Genomic DNA, 20,615 nt, shown 5'->3' on the forward strand with positions numbered 1-20,615 from the left:
GGGGAACCGCGGCATATACCCCTGTAACGTCTCAACTTCTCTGCCAGTCAGAGAATTTCAGAAGTTACAGGGGGTATATGCCGCGGTTCCCCAGAGAACCGCGGCATATACCCCCTGTAACTTCTGAAATTCTCTGAAAGGCAGTTGGGGAGACAGTTGTGTTGAACACGTTTCAGGGGTATATGAAATTAATTTAATGTTCATTTGAAATATTTCGAGGTATATGCCGCGGTTGCCCGCTGAACCGCGGCATATAGTTTGAATATAATTTCAAAAATGCCATTTCTGATAATTTTTTAAATTAGTATATGCCGCGGTTGGGGGTTAAACCGCGGCATATAACCCTTTTATACCGCGGTTAAGTAGTGAACCGCGGTAGATTCCCCCGTTCAGAGTTAAAAAACAAAACTTGGAACAGTGCATCGTCTTCCTCGCGCGTTCTCTCTGTTTTCGCGTTTCTTCTTCCTCCGAACCACCCTTCATCTCAGATTTTGCGTTTTTAACCGTTTAAACTCAAAATTGTTCGGTCATTATTCGTTTTTGACGATAAAAACGAGTTTTAGCCGTTCAAAATCGTGATTTCCTGGCGTTTTTCACCCTCTCCGCCGCCGTTGTGTTGCGTTTTTCACCCTCTCCGCCGCCGTTCCTCTTCCAGGTATTTATGTCCATTTGCATTTTTAACGTGATTGCTTCATTAATTTTTGCATAATGCTATAGTTTTGGTAATGTATGAAGTTTCTATAGTTTTGGTATAATTTTTGCTTTAATTTTGATAGTGCATGAAATTGTTATAGTTTTGGTAATGTATGATATGGTTTTTGCTATAGTTTTGGTAATGTGTGTTGTAGTTCTTGTATTATTTATAAACCTTAAAATATTATTTATGTAATATTTAGGAATATGGATCGAAATTGGATTAATTTACCACGTATTAGTGCTGAGTACGAGAGAGGTGTAGAGGAATTTATACAATTTGCGCAACGTAATGAGGGGAGAACTGATGATGAAGTGAAGTTTAGATGTCCTTGTGTGAACTGTTTGAATGGGAGAAAGTTGAACGCAACTCAAATTAGAGAACATCTTATATGTGATGGTTTTCTAAGATGCTATACAACATGGATCTGGCACGGTGAAGAAATGGATTTTCCCACTGACTCTCAAAGTGTAAATGTTACTGATTCCACCATGGAAGAAGATCGATCGGATGAAGACAAATTGGAGGACATGATCCGCGATGTTGGAGCAGAAAATTTTGCCAAAGCTCATGTGTATGAGACGATGTCGACTGATGCAGAAACACCTTTGTATGTCGGTTCAACTAAGTTCACACGTTTGTCAGCGGTGTTAAGGCTCATGAATTTGAAGGCGAGCAATGGATGGACTGATAAGAGTTTTACAGAACTGTTGACGTTGTTGAATGAAATGTTGCCAGATGGAAATACACTGCCCACTCGTAATTATGATGCGAAGAAAATTCTTTGTCCAATGGGTATGGAGTATAAAAGGATACATGCTTGTCCCAATGACTACATTTTGTATAGGAAAGAGTTTGAATTTTTGACAGAGTGTCCAAAATGTGGCTTATCACGATACAAGTCAAAAAACAATAGTGAAGATAATGGTCAGATAGAAAAAAATGGATCTGCTTTGAAAGTAGTTTGGTACCTTCCAATAGTGCCCAGACTTAAGCGTTTGTTTGCGAATCCCAAAGATGCTAAAAATCTTAGATGGCATGCAGATGAGAGAAAAATTGACGGGCTGCTTCGTCATCCAGCTGATTCAAAGCAATGGAAAAATATTGATCGACAATTCCCCGAATTTGGTAAAGAGTGTAGAAATCTTAGGCTTGCTTTAGCCACTGATGGAATGAACCCATTTGGTAATCTGAGTACCAATCACAGTTGTTGGCCAGTTATATTGATAATTTACAACTTATCTCCTGCATTGTGCATGAAGAGGAAGTACATGATGTTGTCTATGATGATATCTGGTCCAAAGCAGCCTGGAAATGACATAGATGTTTATCTAAGCCCACTAGTTGAAGACTTGAAGGTTTTGTGGGTTGACGGGGTTGAAATATTTGATGCATTCGCTTCAGAGACTTTTATGATGCGTGCAATGTTATTTTGCACCATTAATGACTTTCCTGCTTATGGTAATTTGTCAGGATACAGTGTCAAGGGTCATAAAGTGTGTCCTATATGTGAAGAAAACACTGCAGCTCATCAATTGAAACATGGAAGAAAGACGGTGTATCTGCGTCATCGGAGATTTCTAAAACGTAATCATCCATATCGAAGGTTAAAAAAAGCATTCAATGGAGATCAAGAGAGGGACGAAGCACCAAATCCACTTACTGGCCTTGAAGTTCTTCAAAAAGTTAATAAAATACATCATGTATTTGGGAAAACATCGAAGAAGTCATCTGTAACGACCCCTTGGAAGAAGAAATCAATATTCTTTGATCTTCCATATTGGTCAAAGTTAGATGTTCGACATTGCATAGATGTGATGCATGTAGAAAAGAATGTGTGTGATAGCTTGATTGGTACATTACTCAACATTCAGGGAAAGACAAAAGATGGAGTGAATGCTCGTTTGGATTTGGTTGACATGAATATCCGAGAAGAGTTGGCACTGAAGGAGATTGGTAAACGTACTTATTTGCCCCCTGCATGTTACACAATGTCTAGACAAGAGAAGATAAGTTTTTGTGTATGTTTAAAGAGTATCAAAGTACCACAAGGATACTCTTCAAATATGAAGAGTTTAGTGTCAATGCAGGACTTAAAGCTTGTTGGCATGAAGTCTCACGATTGTCACGTCTTAATGCAACAGTTGTTACCGGTGGCTATTCGTGGAATTTTGCCCAAAAATGTTAGGCACACCATAAACAGGTTGTGTTCATTTTTCTCGTCAATATGTAGTAAAGCCATCGATCCTACAAAGTTAGATGAACTTCAAGGCGAGATTGTTATCATCTTGTGTCAACTAGAGATGTTTTTCCCTCCATCTTTTTTTGACATCATGGTACATTTACTTGTTCATTTGGTTAGAGAAATCAAGTTGTGCGGACCGGTATACTTAAGATGGATGTATCCTATTGAGCGTTATATGAAGATTTTGAAAGGGTACGTTAAAAATCCATATCATCCTGAAGGTTCGATGATTGAAAGGTATATTGCTGAAGAAAGTATCGAGTTTTGTTCAGATTACATGACATCAACGAATCCAATAGGAGTTCCTCGCACAGCATGGTTGAATAAATTTTCTACAAGTAAAAGCATCCGAGGTGTCAATGTGGTGACAAAAGATCGCGAAGAATTGTTGCAAGCGCATCTTTATATATTGAACAACACAGATGAGGTGATCCCTTTTTTGGAAGCACACAAAGCCATTGTTAAGAATAAAAATCCAAGACAATCAGAGAAATGGCAATTGATGGAGCATAACAAAACATTTATGTCTTGGTTCAAATCTGAAATTGACAAAGAGCCACATTCTTCTGAAACTTTATTGTGGCTTGCAAATGGTTTGAAGTTTGATGTCGTGTGTTGTACAGGTTATGAAGTCAATAATTGCACATTCTATACGAAGACTTTGGATGATAAAAGCACAGTACAAAATAGTGGAGTCAGTTTAGAAGCTGAGTCACTTCAATTTTCCACATCAAAAGATCAATCTCCTGTACTTGGATCAATGAGATATTATGGTATAATAGAAGAGATATGGGAGGTTGATTACACCAAGTTTTCCGTTCCATTGTTCAAGTGTAAGTGGTTTGACAATAAGAGTGGTGTGAAAATAGATGACTCGGGTATGACACTGGTTGATTTTCGCAAGGTGGGTTATCGAGACGAACCGTTTATCATGGTACATCAACCATCTCAAGTTTTTTATGTCAAAGATCCTTCGTCTGACCATTGGTATGTTGCTCTTCAAGGCAAAAAACAAATTGAAGTTAACGAAGACAATCTAATTAATATTGATATTGCTGACAACCATTCATTTCAAACTACAACAAAGTTGGATGACCAATCTGTAGTTGACGATGATGTACATGCAATTCGGTCAGATCATGATGAGGGAATATACATATGATGAATCCATATCTTTATGTATGAATTTTCAATTTCTGTACTATTACATGTTTTGTTAATTTATATGATATTACATAAGTCTTGAAAGAAAATTTAATGTTGTTATTTATTTTGACAGATATATGGCTGATCATCCACATTCTTCAGGGGATGAGGCTCCCCCACCCAGATCCACTAGAGGACCCACTAGGATGAAACAACTATTAATCAGGAAAAATAGTGGTGAAAGAACTCCGGTGAATGTGAATGTCACCACGGGTGTGGCAACTGGCCCCCATGCAGATGACTTCCGATCATACCTTGGAGTAGTGGCACGTAATAAGATTAGCATTCTCATTCCATCTTTTGATCATGTGTCCGAGGGTGATCGGAACATTATTTGGCAAGATATATTGGTAAGTTAGTTAATAGCATTTGAATTATAATTTGTTTATATTGATAATTTTGTACTAATACAACTTTATTATGTTTTTTTCAGATGACATTTGACATTCCAAATGTCCCAACACTTAGAAATAAGTGTTTGTCAACTGTTGCAGAAAATTTCAGAAACTTTAAAAGCAAGTTGACATCAAGGTACATCTTTGGACACCTTAAACATAAAACTCCATGTAATGCATATAAGTCCATTGATGAGGAGACTTGGCGGGTTTTTAAAGAGAGTCGGATGTCAGAGGAATGGCAGGTTAGTGTAGTTCATATTATTCAATTCCTCATTAACAAATATATATCATATGAACTCATTAATTAATGTGTATGTGACAGGCAATTAGAAGCAAAGCACAAGGAACAAGTGCTAAGAACAAAAACCCCCACCTATTATCTCGTGGTGGGTATAGGAAGCTTGAGGAGAAAATCCTCAAGCAAAAGGCAGATGCTATACCACCATCTCAGAGTGGTAGCCCTCCTCAGCCTCCTTCTCCACCGTCTAGACATGAGAAATGGAAGTTGGCCCGTATGCGACCATCGGGCACCTACTCTTCCGACACTACACGAGAGATTTCTGAAAAAATTGTAAGTTATCACTATTCCTAAAATAATGAATATTGTCATTATACATACTACATTAAACTATTTAAAGAATAATGGTGTTTTGTAATGTTACAGGACACCTTGGTTGAGCAGAGCTCCCAAGGCCAATTCACTCCAGAGGGTCGCCAGGATATTCTTGCTGCTGCAATTGGACGACCTGAGCACCCTGGACGTGTACGTGCTGCAGGTCCTGGAGTGGGCATTACGGATTATTTTGGGAGCTCTTCTCGTCAGCCTTCATATTCGTACAGCGATACACAAAGGATGACAGAAGAGATCACAAAAAAGGTCCGACAAGACCTTATGCAGGAGATCAGGGCCGAGGTGAGGGCTGAATTCCAGATGCTCTACCAGGAGCAGTTTCAGAGCATGCGCCCGATGCAGTCTCCTATAGAGGAACATGTGGTCCCTCCCCCTCCCACAGGTAAACTTAATAAACATTTATGTGCAATTATTTCTATCTCTTGTATAATCTAACATTTACTCTGACAGGGAGAAGCGGCAAAGGAAGTTGTTCCGCATCAGCCATCCCAGAGGATGACATGGACGATGGTAGTCCATGTCTGCTATACATTTTAGAAGAAGATGAGATGGTGCTGGTAGCTCGTGGAACAGAGTTTAGGTCAGCGACTGTATGTCATGGTATGCAACTATTAGAGGATGAGGTGAAGGTCTCAGTGGATGAAATGATCATGCCAGATGCCTCGGTTCCACTGTCCACGGAAGAGATTTTCACTGTGGAACAAGCATATAAGTCGTTTATCACTTGGCCTAAATTTTTGGTTAAACCAGTTTCTGACCCCTCGGTATGAAATTCTTCTTTACACTTCTCAATTTTAAAGGTTTTTGATGTCAAAACTTATCTTATCTTTTCATGTAACAACAGACGCAGGAACAACAGAAGATTCCTCTATCTGAGGATGACCCTCTTTCTTCATTGCATCTACTTGCTGACATCCTTGATGATAAGCCTTTGGAGGTTCAGTATGATGCTAATGTATTTGGGCATGGCTCTGAGGTCCCAATATATACCTTAATAGCCAAGATGTCCGTGAGCTTGCGTCGGGAACACAAGAGTTGAATATTTCAATTATTCAACTATGGACGATGTAAGTCTATGACCAATTATTTATATATAAAATTGATTTATATATCAAGTATCCTTATATCAAAGTTAATTTTTGATTTCAGGTATATGTCTGGGGTCACTAATAAGTTGGGGCGTTCTGATGATTATGGATTCATTGATCCCCAAGACATTCATGAATCAAATGATTTTGATCATATCAACATGAGAATGATAAGCAGTTTTCGAAGGGGCAAGAAAATATACTTTTTGCCTTATATATCCGGGTAAGTGAACTTTGTTAACATAATAATGTTCCATATGTGATTTTAATATTTAATAGTTACGTTATTATGAATTTCAGGCGCCATTGGCAACTTCTTGTTATGTCTGTGCAAGACAACTATGCTTTGTGGTTCTGCTCATTGCACAGGCCTCCTCCCACACAACTCAGACAAGCAATTGATTGGTAAGAACCTCAATGTTTGGACTTTCTTTGTTATATAACTGAATGCTAAAACATTTTTTTATATACAGTTCTATTCCAGCAAGTATGATGATGGACGGGAGATCAATTGTTAAGAGTAGAAAGATTGCTTGGATTTCTCTCAAGGTTTGACATATGCTAAAGTCATACTTTGTTATAATTGTTTTATAACAAATGTTATTCACTAACTATTATCAACTGTGATGATATATTGTAGTGTAACAGACAAAATGGGTCATATGAGTGTGGATACTATGTAATGTATTGGATGACCCATATTGTTCGTTCTCACATCACAACAAGCTGGGAAACGGTAATATTTAACTTTAACAAATTTTGATTTTTTAACAAATGTTGAATCCATATACACTAATTAAAATGAATTGTCTTTTGCAGAGATTCAAGACTACTACACCAGTTCCTGAGAAGTCACTACTATTCATTAGGAACGCTGCTGCGAAGTATATAGTTAGATTATACAATAGCTCTTAGATTTAGATTTAAACAATGCATTTGATTAGATAGAATTTTCTTAGACTCTCTACTTTATTTGATGTTGAAATACATTTGAACATGTGTTTGTTATGTTGAAATTGAATTTCTGTAAATGTTTTTATATGCAGGTCTGTTTTTGTGGTAGTGGATATCACAAAAACAGACCTGCAATTTTAAAAAATTGCAGGGGAATATGCCGCGGTTCTAACCACAACCGCGGCATATAGTGCTTCTTCTTTTTTTTAAAAACGAGACATATGGCCGCGGTTTTGACACTAACCGCGGCATACTCGTCGGCCTATATGCCGCGGTTGAACCGCGGCATATAGTGCATTTTTTAATTTTTTTTTAATTTTTTTTTTTAAAAAAAATGAATTTAGGCAGCGGTTCCCTAGACAACCGCGGCATATTCCGCAGCCTATATACCGCGGTTAGAACCGCGGCATAAAGTGTCTGACTTACTACCGCGGCTGAATATGCCGCGGTTCGAGAACCGCGACGTATAGTGAAAATCAACCGCGGTAAAAGCCCCTCGCTGCACTAGTGAATATCGCACAAAAGAAATCAGCTATTGATCTTGATGCAACATTGAAAAAAAAGTTTTGTATACCTACTAAAAAGTTTTATTTATACGAGGTATAGAAAGTACTAGATTTTATAGTAATGGTAGAATCAATATAAAGTTTGCTAGGAAAGAAATAAATTTATATATAATACAAATTTTTTATACTGTTTGGAGCGTTAATTGGTATAAAAAGTTTGACTTGTTAGACTGGTTAAGACCTCAATCGATATAAAAAACATAATTTTTATATTATTAGTGTTACAACAAGTATAAAAGATCACTTTTTATACCTATTTTAACACTAATTAGTATAAAAAGTGACGTTTTTTTTAATACTAGGTCTATATGTGCTACTTACCACATACAAACCTCCATAAAATTAAATCCCATAATATAATCTATATATATATATATATATACAAGGAACAAAATAATCAAAACTCTTCCTACTATTTACACATCAAATAATACTTAATCTCAATGTATAATGAATATATTTAATATTTACCTAATATCATATATAAACATTTAAAATGAATGCAGTCCACTACTCACGAACATCCTTTAGGACCTCTTGTTCCATTAGAAACATGTTATCGAATATCTAGACAAAGAACAATTTAAGCCAACTTATAATGACAAATACTTAAAATTTTAGATATAAAATGTTCACGTTACCAAATTTCATAAGTCAACAATGTTTGTGGATATAACTTTCTACATGTACCTTGTTGACACGAGCCCCATAAGTTAAATCATAAAGTATCATAAACTATATAATTGTATTTCAATAGTCTGAAATATTAACTACTTATAATTGGCGCAAGAACTACAACTTCTTTCGATATGTGTTCCCTGCAATCTCGAATAAGCCTCAATCATTCTATGTGTTCCCTGCAATCTCGAATAAGCCTCAATCATTCTGTAAAAGTTAAATGTACATTGAAATGAGTGACTAGTATAGAACTTAGTAAAATTAAATTATTTGTACACAACAAATAAATTATTAAATTAGTGTACTTTTAAATGCCAAAGTATGAGGTTTTTTATGTATTGAACTCAAGAGAACCACAAGAGAGTGTTGAAGAACAATTACTAGCAATTGTGTAACCTCTACATATTCAAACAATACTTGTGTCAAATAATATTTACATAAATAGAATTTTAATAATAATAAAACATACGTACTCTTGTAAATAATGTGATATAATAGACTTATTTTTTTTTTCCTTTTCAAAGACCTCTAAGTGATACTGTTGCACCTCTTCACCTTTATTCTCAACTCCTTCAATGAAAATGGGGACAATAAATATGTAAATATAATGTTCAATTAATATAAATATCTTAAAGATTGAAAATGAATAATGTTATTTTTGAATAATGACAAGATAATATTTATGCCACGCAAGAAAACAAATAACTAATGACAATAATTCAATTGAAAAATATAAATTTTTGAATTTAAAACATAATTAAATTAAGAAAAAATGAATTTTGAACATGAGTACTAAAAAAAAAACTATTACCATTAGACTAAAGTATGAATTGTTAAAAGTTCGTCATTGCTTTTTCTTGTCGTGGTCCTTGCATCATGAATATTAGTAGAGTTTTCAATGAAGTGCCGTGCACGTTACAAATTGACTTGCGCACTATATTAAATTGGCCAACTTCAAGTCTTTTTCATCGAGTCGTTGGTGTTGAATTCATAATCCATAGATTTGGACCAATGAATATGCAATTTCCTATGGAGAAGAAAGGAAAAGAAAAAGAAACATATGGTCACTACCATGATGCACAAGATACAAAAATGGAATAGTCCATGTAAAGAGATGAAGGACAAATGGTTTTCGAAGGGAGAAGATAATCACGTTTATATTGTGAAATCAACATATAATATTGCCCAAAATGGAGATATAAGGTAGGAAAGTGCATTGTTTGGCCTATTTTTGAAAATTAAAGCTTTGCCTAGCCCAATGTTTTGCACGGAGAGAATTAATAAAGTGACAATGTTGGGGTACTTTTGAGCTTGTAAAAGCAGGGGAAACATTGCAATGTTCTTAGCTGGGATTTTATAGAATACAGTTAAATGAGGTGTGGGTTTATTGTTAGGCTTCAATGTCATATCTATTATGCTGAAAATGTAAGGACCGAGCGTACTTTTGCATTTAAAAAAAAAAAAAGAAGAAGAAAGTGGTAGGGAAGGGGGGCACATTTCTAAATGGTAGGGAAGTGGACGGCTGCACGTTTCTGGAATTGGGAAAGTGGGCGGTTGCACATTGAGAATGAAGTGGCTTCCCATTCAGCAAAGAAGTGGGCAGCAGCAGATGGTGGTGGGTCTCTCCACCTGGAAGTGCTCCAGCCACCAGGGAACCTTCATCATCAACTCTTCAAAGTGGGCACAACACTAAGAAGGGAAGGGAGAAGTTGAGAAGTGCAGAGTTTCTTCTTCTTAAAGGGAAGAGTTGGTAGATTCAAGGAGCTTTTGGGAGGGGCTTTACAGATTGGAAGAGTTGCTGCCATATCCGTGAGAGGGTGAAGTTGGGAGCTCCTGAAGTGCAAGGAGGCCTTGGATTGCAAGTCCTGGGGAGATTGATTCAAGAGGAGTGTTCGGTGCTGCAGCTGGAGGAGTGAAAGGCTTGCTGCAGATCTGGGAGAGGAGAAGTGGAGAACTTTTAGAGTTGGAAGGAGATCCACACACTGCATTTCAAGATTCAAGGAAGTCTTCAAGAGGTAAGGGGAGTTAGATCTTTTGTTTGATTGTTGAAATATGTTGTATTTGATGTAAATCTGGGAAGAAGGGGATGAAAAATGGGGTTTCTGGGAAATCTGGAAATCTGCTGCGTTTCTGTAGAATTCTGCAGAACGCGCGTTCGTTCCAAATGGCTCGACCAATTAGTGGTCGGCCAAATAGTATGAGCGTTCGGTTTTGGTGTTCTAAGGTAACGAGCGTTCGCGTTCGTCCTTAGGTAAAGCTAGTATTATATTGAGCGTTCGTCCAAACTGTATACAGTGAATAAGTTATTTTAGGCGTTCGTCCTTAATTAAGAATTCAATCACGAGCATTTGGTCTTGGTAGATTAACGATTGTAGGCGTTCGTTCTCAATTTGCTATTTTAAGTTTCAATCTTGAGTGTTCGTTCTTAAATTGATATCCTGAGGTTTCAATTCTAAGCGTTCGGTCTTCGCGTAGTATCCTTAGGTTTCAATCATGAGCGTTCGGTATTAATCTGAGGTTTGAATCTTAAAATGGTCAGTCTTGATGTATTAATAATTATAGCATTCGGTTTTAATCTGGTAGTATCAGCTGGTGACCCTGAGCGTTCGGTCTTGCTTCTGTACTAGTAATTGTAAGCGTTCGGTTTTTGATGAGGTATTCACAGGTTTAACTTGTGAGTGTTCGGTCTTAATTTTGATTCTTAGGTTTGAATCTGGAACGTTCGGTTTTGGGGTATTAGTGTTTATAAGCGTTGGTCCTCAATTGTTATTCTTAGAAAGCAATCTAGATCGTTCGGCCTTGGTGTATCAGTCAAAATAAGCGTTCGTTCTTAACTTGGTATTCTCGGGCAGTAGTGTTGAGCGTTCGTACTTCATTTGATAATCTTAAGATTGGAATCTTTAGCGTTCGGTCTTATTAGTGATTTATAGCGTTCGACCTGGATCAGGTATTTTGAGGTTTAGATTGTAAGCGTTCGGTTTTGGTGTAGATCTTGACCAGTTAGTCTTAGGCTTCAATCTAAAGGGTTCGTGGTGTTAGTGAACGTTCGGTCTTGATAAAGTTTCAGTTAGTGATCGTCAATAGTGAGCGTTCGATCTTAGTGATGTTTTCTGGTTAATGATCATTTGCATGGAGCGGTCGTTCTTGATGATGTCTACTCGTCCTACGCAACGTTCAGTCTTGATGAAGTTTGATATTGGAGCGATCGTTCAAACAGTGTTTAATTCAATAGGGTGTTCGATGGTTTAACGTTCGGCCTAGGTAATTGACCTTAGCGTTCGGCTCAGTAGCGTTGAATCCAACATGGTGTTCGTTCTTTAGCGTTCGGCCTAGTATGGTTTGATCTCTCAGCGTTCGTTCTGAAAGTGTTCGGTCCATATGGTGTTCGGTAAAAATAGCGTTCGTTCAGTAGCGTTCGTCTAGCAGTATTCGGTGAATATGGCTCGTTCAAATAGTGTTCGGCAGAAAACGTTCGGCAGAAAGCGTTCGGCAGACTGTGTTCGGTTGAGTGACATTGATTTACCCTAGACACTTGAGAGAAACACTGTGAGTGCATCTGTGAGGTTTTGTTATTTTTGAATCACCTCTTGAGCTGATTAATCATTTTGCTATGTATTGAATTGCTTGGATGATTTCTGTAAGTATGTGCTTTTCTTGACTATGTGTTGGATATTGTCTACTTCTTTTCTCTGTCCAGACTTCTTGAGAACTTTGTAAATCCTGTTTATTTTTCTCGTGAGTCTTTATTTTTCTGTATGTTGCATTTGTGTCACTCCTTTGAAGTCCTTTGAATTATTCCCTGATTTGCGTCTTAATTTTGCCCAGGAGTGCAAAAGACTAAGTGTGGTCTATTTTGATGAATCATTATTTTATTCACTTCATTTAGTTTATTGTGCTAGAATTAATCAGGGAATTGTGCTTAATTGTCCAGTATTTTCCCATTTTACTGAATTGAGCCTAATCCGATCAGAAATTCTTATTTTAATTAATTTGAATTATCTGAAACGAATTATTTACATTATTGAGTGCATGAAAAATTTTGGAAAATATTTTTGGACATTTAGACTTTCTGTACAAATTCCCAATTCCTCTCGGGTAATCGTTTACAGGGGCAGAAGTGCCTAAAAGTCAGTTTTTTTTGCCAATGGTGACCTGTGTTCACCGGACTGAGTACCTGTGTTGGACTTTCTGTACAAATTTGCAATTCCTCTCGGGTAATCGTTTACAGGGGTGCTGTAAACGATTACCAGTGCTGCGTGAATGTTGTGTCAACTTGTGTGTCTTCGTTTGAGTTCAATTCTTATCCGTTTTCCATGCAATTTTTTTTGTTAGTTTCGTCTAGATGTCTATTTTCACGTATAGTTTTTCGTTTGTTAAAATTCGTTTTGTATTGTTCCCAGTATTTGTTTTACTCTCCTATGTCAGTTTAGTGCACATTGTTTGAGTGACTTCTAATATGTTTGCATTTGCTTGTTGTTTGGTACTTGTGGTGACTAGGAATATATAATTGGACAATGCTAAGACCTCCCAACACTCTTAAAAAATACGTTTTGGAGGAAGCACATAATGGAAGGAAGCCACCAAGTTCCAAGTGCAGCTGCAACAAGGGAATTTCATTCTTAAGAAGTAGAAAACTACGATTATGGTCATGTTCCAAGCTAGGACCCATTGGAAAATTTATTTTTGAAAAACCATCTACGTTTCAACCAAGTGCAGCCCACGGTTTTCTTAAATCATGTTGGAAGATAGTTGATAGTTTGTTACATGCCACACGAAAATGCAGCAAAACATCTTTTTGAATGTGGGAGCCGCCACACATTTTGCAATAAAAGAGGGACCACTTTGTAGAAAAACACACGGCCCTCTTCTTATTTTCTTTGAAGGAAATTATACAACACATGGGGCCACTACTTGTGTCTAATGTGTTGAATTTTATTTAATTGACATTATGAAGGAAAGTGGTGTCTTTGCGGAGAATTAATCTTTGGAAATCTAAGTTATTTTGAGCTGGAACGTTGTTGCCAATTTAAGTGGGAAATGACTCATTACACCTTTAAAGAAGCTCTCAAGGTCACACACTTCACGGCAACTTGGAGCAGTCCAGCAAGGAGGATGGTGACATGACTGGAGTGTCTTGCAACGTGATTGAAGAAGGGAGGAAGGCAAGGAGACAACAGCTGAATTTGAAGAAGAAGTCCAGCCACATATCTAGGAGTATCACGGTGCAGCAAAAAGAAAGAGGAGATGGAGCTGGACGTGTGAAAGAAGATGAAAGTGGAGGTTCATGACCAGTAGTGATGTCTCGGTCCAGCAACACCACCAACACCAGCAGCTACAACTTGTGGATGCAAGGAGTTCATGGCTGCTGGAATGTGCATAAGGAGGAAGCTCACGACGTGCTTGAAGAAAAAGGGAGAAGGAGGTGTTGAACAAACCCAGCAGCTACAAACAGACAAGCAATTTGGAGAGGGTCCCATCTATTTTCATACATGCAAGGAGTTGGTGAATATTGGTTAATAAGTCACGGGGGAGACAAAACAAAACGGGAAAGCTGATACAGTTGGAAAGAAGGAGTAGATTAGGAGGATGTTCAGAATTGTTGCTATAAAATGGAAGGCAGCATAGAAGAAAAAGATCAGACTTGGGAGAATTTTAGAGGGGATTAGATTTAGGATTAGGAGTAAGTTTAGGAAGCAACTCTCGGTTCCTCCCTTCCAGGGGCTGAGTTTCCATTTCATCCAAAAATGTAGTTTTTATTTCTGAAGCATTGTTCATTTCATTTTTACTTCTACGGTTCAGAATTTTATTTTAATGTTGAATTTCGTTTTCAGTCAAACAATTTTATTTTTATTGTTTTTATTCCATTTCCAGTTAAATGTTTTTATCTCTTAAATTTACCGTTAATGATTTTCTACACCGTTAAATTCTATCATTGTGTTTTACTGGTAATGTTATTTTCAAGAGTCATTTTTTACGGTTTATTTTTACTGAAGCTTTTGGTAAATTTTAATTACACTGTTGTTTTGTCTTTTGCATATTTACTGTTCCATGTTTTGATTTCCAATACTGTGTAATTTTCCATTTTCCGTTTTTACCATCTTTTACCGTTTATTTTTATTGTCTTTAAAATTTATTTCAGTGTTTTTACTTTCAGTTGTGTTTAAATTCCAGTCTAGTTTTAAATTTTATTTACCGCACAAAACATTCACAAACCCCCCCTTTCGTGTTAGCTCTGAGACTGAACCACAAATATTGGTCCTTGAGAGACGACCTAGGAGTCACATCCTAGACTATACTACATTCCTTTAATGCACATCAAATTTGACGGGTCGCGACACTCGTACCAAGTGGACATCTCGGGGAGAGATGGATGAAAGTGGTTATGTGGTGTTGTATTGTTGTGTATAAACTGTATGAAGCTTTGAAATGGTATGTCTATCCCTAAACTCAAAGCATTGTTCATACTCAAGTAGAGAAGAACAAGGTAAGTGGTGAGAGTAGAGGGAGGTCCTCATCTATAGTCTTTGAATTTAGACATAGACAGATTGGGGGATTTACCTTGCTAGTGTTGGAGAGAGACCAGTTGAACTATGCAAGTGCAAAGACGACCAATAGTTCGACAGTTATACAAATCCGGATGAGTCGTGTGAGTGTGAGTTGTGGTTTAATGAGTATGCTTTAATTGTTCCTGTATATGTATCTACGTATGATGACCTAAATTAACTGTGTTGTATGTATAACATGCTTTTTATATCTAGCTCACCCTTGCATTGTTTGTGTTGTGTGCTGTTTGGGTATATTTCTTTGGCGATGATCATCCACTTGGATGAGAGCAGATGTTGTCGAGGAGATCCCCTTGGAACAAGAGCTGGAGGTTGCTGATGTTGCAGAGTAGTCTTCTTAGGATTTCCTGATTGAACACTTGTAGTGTTCAATCCTTTCAACTGTTCAAGTTTAAATTCCCATTTATTTTATTTCTGGATGACTGTAATTTCACATTTAATTACACGTCATATTCCGACTGCTTTCTATAGTTGAATGTTGACGTCTTTATTATATAATATTGGGTATTATATAATCGGGATGTGACATTAATGATATCAGAGCAGTTCTTTCCTTAGAAACCTGTAGGTTGTGGGTGTGCTCCATTTGTGATTGCGTATTGTGGCCTCGTGTTGGAAGTTGTGTTGGTTTAAGTCAGGCTAATGGTCTTTCTTTCTGTGAGAACAGAAGATGGCACCTACGTCTCCTCATCGTTCTCCTCCGCGAGTCGATCAACCTTACACTAATCAGATGCTGAATGCGGTGCTCCAGGCGTTACAACAGCAGAATACTGCGTTGGTTCAGCAAAATACCTTTGCATTGCAAAATCTTGAAGCCGCAAGGGTATCGGCAGAGAACGCGAGAGTGTCTTCCGAGAACACTCAGAGGGAGTGGAATTGATGACTAGTGCTAGGACTCCTCCAAGTGTTTCTTCCGTTGTTATTCCTGCGCAAGAATGAAGCTTTGAAAGTTTTCTGCAACATCGCCCAGCGAGATTCACTGGCAAGTGCAGCCCTGATGAAGCTGATCACTGGTTCGGAGACATGGAGAGGATATTCGAAGCCAAGGAATGTCCTGATGAGAAGAAGTTGGCCTATACCCAGTATCTGCTTACCGGGGAAGCTGGTCATTGGTGGAACAGCATGAAGATGATTCTTGAAATAAGTGGGACTCCTTGGTAATTGTTTAAGACCAAATTTTACACTGAGTATTTTCCTGACAGTGTGAGATTTGCAAAGGAAGTGGAATTCTTAGAGCTGGTGCAAGGCAGCAGGATAGTGTCAGAGTATGCAAATCGCTTCAAGCATTTACTTCACTTCAACACGATGGCAGTGAATGAAGAGTGGCAGTGCAGAAAGTTCGAGAATGGCTTGAGGAATGATATCAAGTTGCTGGTAAAGGGATTGCGCATCAGAGAATTCCCTACATTGGTGGAGATGTCTCATGATCTAGAGAAGACGAAAAAGGAATCTGAGGGAAAACAGAGTCAGCCTACTAGGAATGGGGGACCATCTGGGTCTCGTGATGGAGTTAGTACTAAGAAGACCCCTTACGTTAGACCATCCTTTCCTTTTGGGTCTAAGGGTTCATCCTATCAACCATCGGTGCAGTCAGGACCAGCCGGCCCATCCGACATCGTTAGATGTTATACTTGTGGAGGACCTCATTACCGGAACAACTACCCTATGAGAAGTAGAGCAAAGAAGTGTTTCAAGTGCGGGAAGGAGGGGCATTTTGGTGTAGATTGTACTTCAGCAGTAGGATCAGGGTATCAGGCACAGAGAACTGGTTTGCCTCCACCCAGGGGAGGTGGCAGACCTCAGGCGATGGGCAGAGTTTACGCCTTAGTGGGATCAGAGGCAGTCAGCTCAGGTAACATCCTCATCTGTAGTTGTTTATTCCTTGGTATGCTTTGTGTTGTGCTTTTGAATTTGGGGCAACACACTCCTTTGTATTGAAGGCAGTTGTTAAAAGTTGGGTAGGTCTGTAGAAGAGTTAGGCATTGGTTTGTTGGTGTTTACACCAGCATCAGGATTAATTGGGACGTTTTCTGTGTGTATCCGTTATCCGATTGTCATAAAGAGACGTCAGTTCAAGGTAAACCTCACCCATTTACCTTTGCAAGGATTAGGAGAAATCTTGAGAATGGATTGGCTATCCATGAATCGCATCCTTATCAACTGCGATGATAAGGAGATGTCGTTTCCGGATGAAGACAAAGATGTCTTTGTCGATCGACGTCGTGAGTCAAAACCTCCTGGAAGGTGCTAGTTGCTTCTTAGTGTCATCACATATGGAAGCGACTCAAGTTTCAGACCATGCGGTGCAGAAGAGTCAGCGTGTAGACCTCGCATTTGCGGATGACTTCTTAGACTCAATCTAAAAATCATATATTTAGATTGAATTGTGTTCGCTTTGATGGAAGAATTGAAAAACGAAATCCATCACTAAAATTGTCAGGATCTGACATTTTTAGGCAAGTGGAAAATATTAATGTTATATTTCGGAGAGAAATAATTTTGGATGGTAGATTAAAACGATATAGACAAGAAGTTAAAAAATGAAAAAAATGAAGCATTTTCTTTGAACTTCCATATTGGGAGTCTAATTTGTTACGTCACAATTTAGACTTTATGCATATTGAAAAAAATGTATTTGACAATATCATATCTACTTTGCTGAATGAAAAGCCTAAATCTAAAGACAATCTTAATGCTAGGAAAGATTAAAGGAAATGGGCATAAGACAAAATCTTTGGCCAGGTGATAATTGAAGATATCACCTTGCTTTGTTTTCACTAACTCGTGATAACAAAAAGTTGTTTCTCAAAAATTTGAAAAATGTTTTAGTATGACATGGTTACTCAAGTAACATTTCTAGATGTTTTGATGAGGTGCAACATAAAATATCAGAACTAAAAAATCATGATTGTCATATTATTATGGAGCAATTACTTCTGTTGGGAATATGTAATTTGTTATCAAACCATGTCACTACAATCTTGGTGGAGTTTTGCTCATTCTTTAAAGTCCTTTGTAGTAAAAGCTTAAATCTACAAGAACTTAAAATTCTTCAAGATCACATTGTGGTTACACTTTGCCACTTAGACATGTTAGTCCCACCATCATTCTTCATAGTTATGGTTCATTTAATTGTCCATCTAGTAGAGGAAGCAAAACTGAGAGGTCCAATTCATTATTGATATATGTATCCTATAGAGAGGTAATGTTGAGTACTTTTAGTTTAAGGTATCATATTATATATATCCAAGTTGTTTAATATAATTATTTCTGACTATTATAGGGAATTAAGTCATTTAAAGACCTTTGTACGAAACAAGGCACAACCAAAAGGTTATATAGTTGATGGATTCTTAGTTGAAGATTTTGTTATTACCTTCTAAATACATTAAAGATATAAAGACAAGGTTCAATAGACCACAGCGTGTATGCGATAACCGAAATGATAGTGATTCTTTTGTCATTTATATTCCCGCAAGGTAGGAAGTCGATAAGAGGTTCCACAATGTTTACTTTAACTTAGATACAAAAGTTACAAGTCCATCGATATATGAAATGCCCCAAATTTCAGGATGTCACGAGTTATTCAAAAGCTGGTAAATTTCAAAAAATTCATCATAGCGCGGAAACGTATTTTCAAAACCTTAACATTTAAACATGCATAACTTATTCAAAACATAATAGTTCTAAAACATTTGTCCAATAAAAATAATGAAGGAAAATAAACTAACTCCAATTACATTGTCTTAAAGTTCAACTACAATAACTTTAAATAAAAATCCCAAGTTTATCCCCCATCATTTCTCAAATCTATCATGCTTCAACACCACCTACAAGTCATCCGTTCAAGTATAACACATTATACGATCATCGCCAATAATATCATTCACAACACACAAACACAAACACGTATGAGGTGAGATACCGATAAAATAATCAAAATAACTAGATATAAACACACTGATTATATCAACCATAAACAACCACCCTATACATAGTAGTAAGAACAACAGGATTCTTAATCTCTCAACAAAATTTTTTTTCATAATGAATTACTCGATCCTCGATCCATTGTCTCTAACCCTTAATGTCATCACTAACATCTCACACATAGACCTTTGGTCTATCCACTTATTAACACCTATGCTAACTACTTACTATAACGATTATAGTAACACCAATATCAACATAGCATAACTTGGAGCATCTTCAATATCATGATCATCATCATAGTTACACCACCATCATGATTAGCCCAATCATAATAACACCATCACTAACACAAAAATATCTTTTAACGTCTGTTATTTTAGGCTTTTGACGTTTGTTAAATGTTTGAGGTCATAGCGGGAGACATTAAATTGACGTTTGTTGTCTTTGAACAGAAGTTAATTGACGTTTATTGCCTTATAATAGACGTTAAGTAACGTCTGTTGTAAGAATAACAAACATCAATTTATGGGCATTTTAAAAAGAAATTGTTAATATTTTTTTTCCACTGAAACCATGAAAAATCAATATACAACACAAGAATACACCACAAAAATTTCCAAAATTTTAGAAGTAGTTAAGGAAATAGACAAGTGCCACTATGAGGGTGAGGAGAAAAACATGCACAATAACGGTCTGAAAATCCTCGTCGCAGTTATCCTAGAATGCACCCAAGAATTGCACCAAAAGCTAATGAAAACAAATTTTAATCGGTGCAAATGAAAGATAATGGTTCCAAACGTAATATAATCGGTGCAAAATGATTTTAAATGATGCAAAGTGGAAGAAAACTTACCTAGACGTTAATGGCGAATGAGAGAAAGCAGAGGAAGAAGTTGAATGCAATGAGAGAGAAAACGCGTAACTGGTTCTCCTATTCTGAAGTAGGTGAAAATGCAGGGTATTTGACGTTGGCCCCCTTCCCAAGCGACGTCTAAGTGGTAACAAAAAAGTAATATTGGCGCCCAAAATGAGATATTTTAGGACATTTTTTACGTCCGTGGAGAGGGGAGTCAATGTCTAATTGCAGTTAGACTTCGGGGGGTCTGTAGCCGATGTTTAAAGGTAATAAAATAATGACTTTTCAGTCCTGTGTGCAGACCATTTGACGTCTGACCCTAGGGGAGCTGATGTCTATACCTTATTTGACATCAATGATTCATTTAACCGACTTCTATAATGACGTTTTATTTATGAAACTGCCACCGGTCATTTTTTACGTTGGAGTTCCTTTCGTTAGACGTTAAACACGTGACGTTAAATACTATTTCTGCACTAGTGTACGAGTATCACTAAACCATGAACTCCATCATGTCAAAACTCAGTCATACTCATGTACCTTACCTCACCCGCCTATAACTACTTCTATACACCCATCTATAGTTTCTCTTACAAATACACTCGAGTTATCCTTCTTCTAACTTTGGACTTGTTCCCCTATCACACAAGGTAGAACATCTATCCCCCTCACCAAAGAAGATTCAACACTCGATTACCATTCTCTTTTCTACAACTATTTTCCAAAGAGAACACCATTCTCTTTTCAACAACCAATGCTAAAGAGAGTCACTCCCTTTTCAACAACCAATGCCAAAGGTAATA

At 37.3% G+C, this 20,615-nt stretch overlaps 2 protein-coding genes and 1 long non-coding RNA gene across 3 annotated transcripts; all 3 read left to right on the forward strand.

Moving 5' to 3' along the window:
* Positions 1 to 6,164: 6,164 nt before the first annotated feature.
* On the forward strand, positions 6,165 to 7,372 carry LOC128195544 (uncharacterized). The gene is made up of 6 exons (XM_052873482.1): positions 6,165 to 6,241; positions 6,324 to 6,485; positions 6,563 to 6,667; positions 6,736 to 6,811; positions 6,903 to 6,998; positions 7,082 to 7,372. Coding segments are annotated over exons 1-6 (537 nt in total). The 5' UTR covers positions 6,165 to 6,239; the 3' UTR covers positions 7,178 to 7,372.
* Positions 7,373 to 9,600: 2,228 nt separating this feature from the next.
* Positions 9,601 to 14,296, forward strand: LOC128195177 (uncharacterized). The gene is made up of 2 exons (XR_008246748.1): positions 9,601 to 10,475; positions 12,958 to 14,296. It is a non-coding gene; the product is annotated as an uncharacterized LOC128195177 (long non-coding RNA).
* Positions 14,297 to 16,046: 1,750 nt separating this feature from the next.
* On the forward strand, positions 16,047 to 17,274 carry LOC128195314 (uncharacterized). Its single transcript, XM_052872569.1, has 3 exons — positions 16,047 to 16,180; positions 16,226 to 16,875; positions 17,030 to 17,274. Exons 1-3 carry the CDS (start codon positions 16,047 to 16,049, stop codon positions 17,272 to 17,274), a joined length of 1,029 nt encoding a protein of 342 aa, XP_052728529.1.
* Positions 17,275 to 20,615: the final 3,341 nt, after the last annotated feature.

This window comes from Vigna angularis, chromosome 2 (assembly GCF_016808095.1).
Source record: "Vigna angularis cultivar LongXiaoDou No.4 chromosome 2, ASM1680809v1, whole genome shotgun sequence".
In the NCBI taxonomy this organism is placed as follows: Eukaryota; Viridiplantae; Streptophyta; class Magnoliopsida; order Fabales; family Fabaceae; genus Vigna; species Vigna angularis.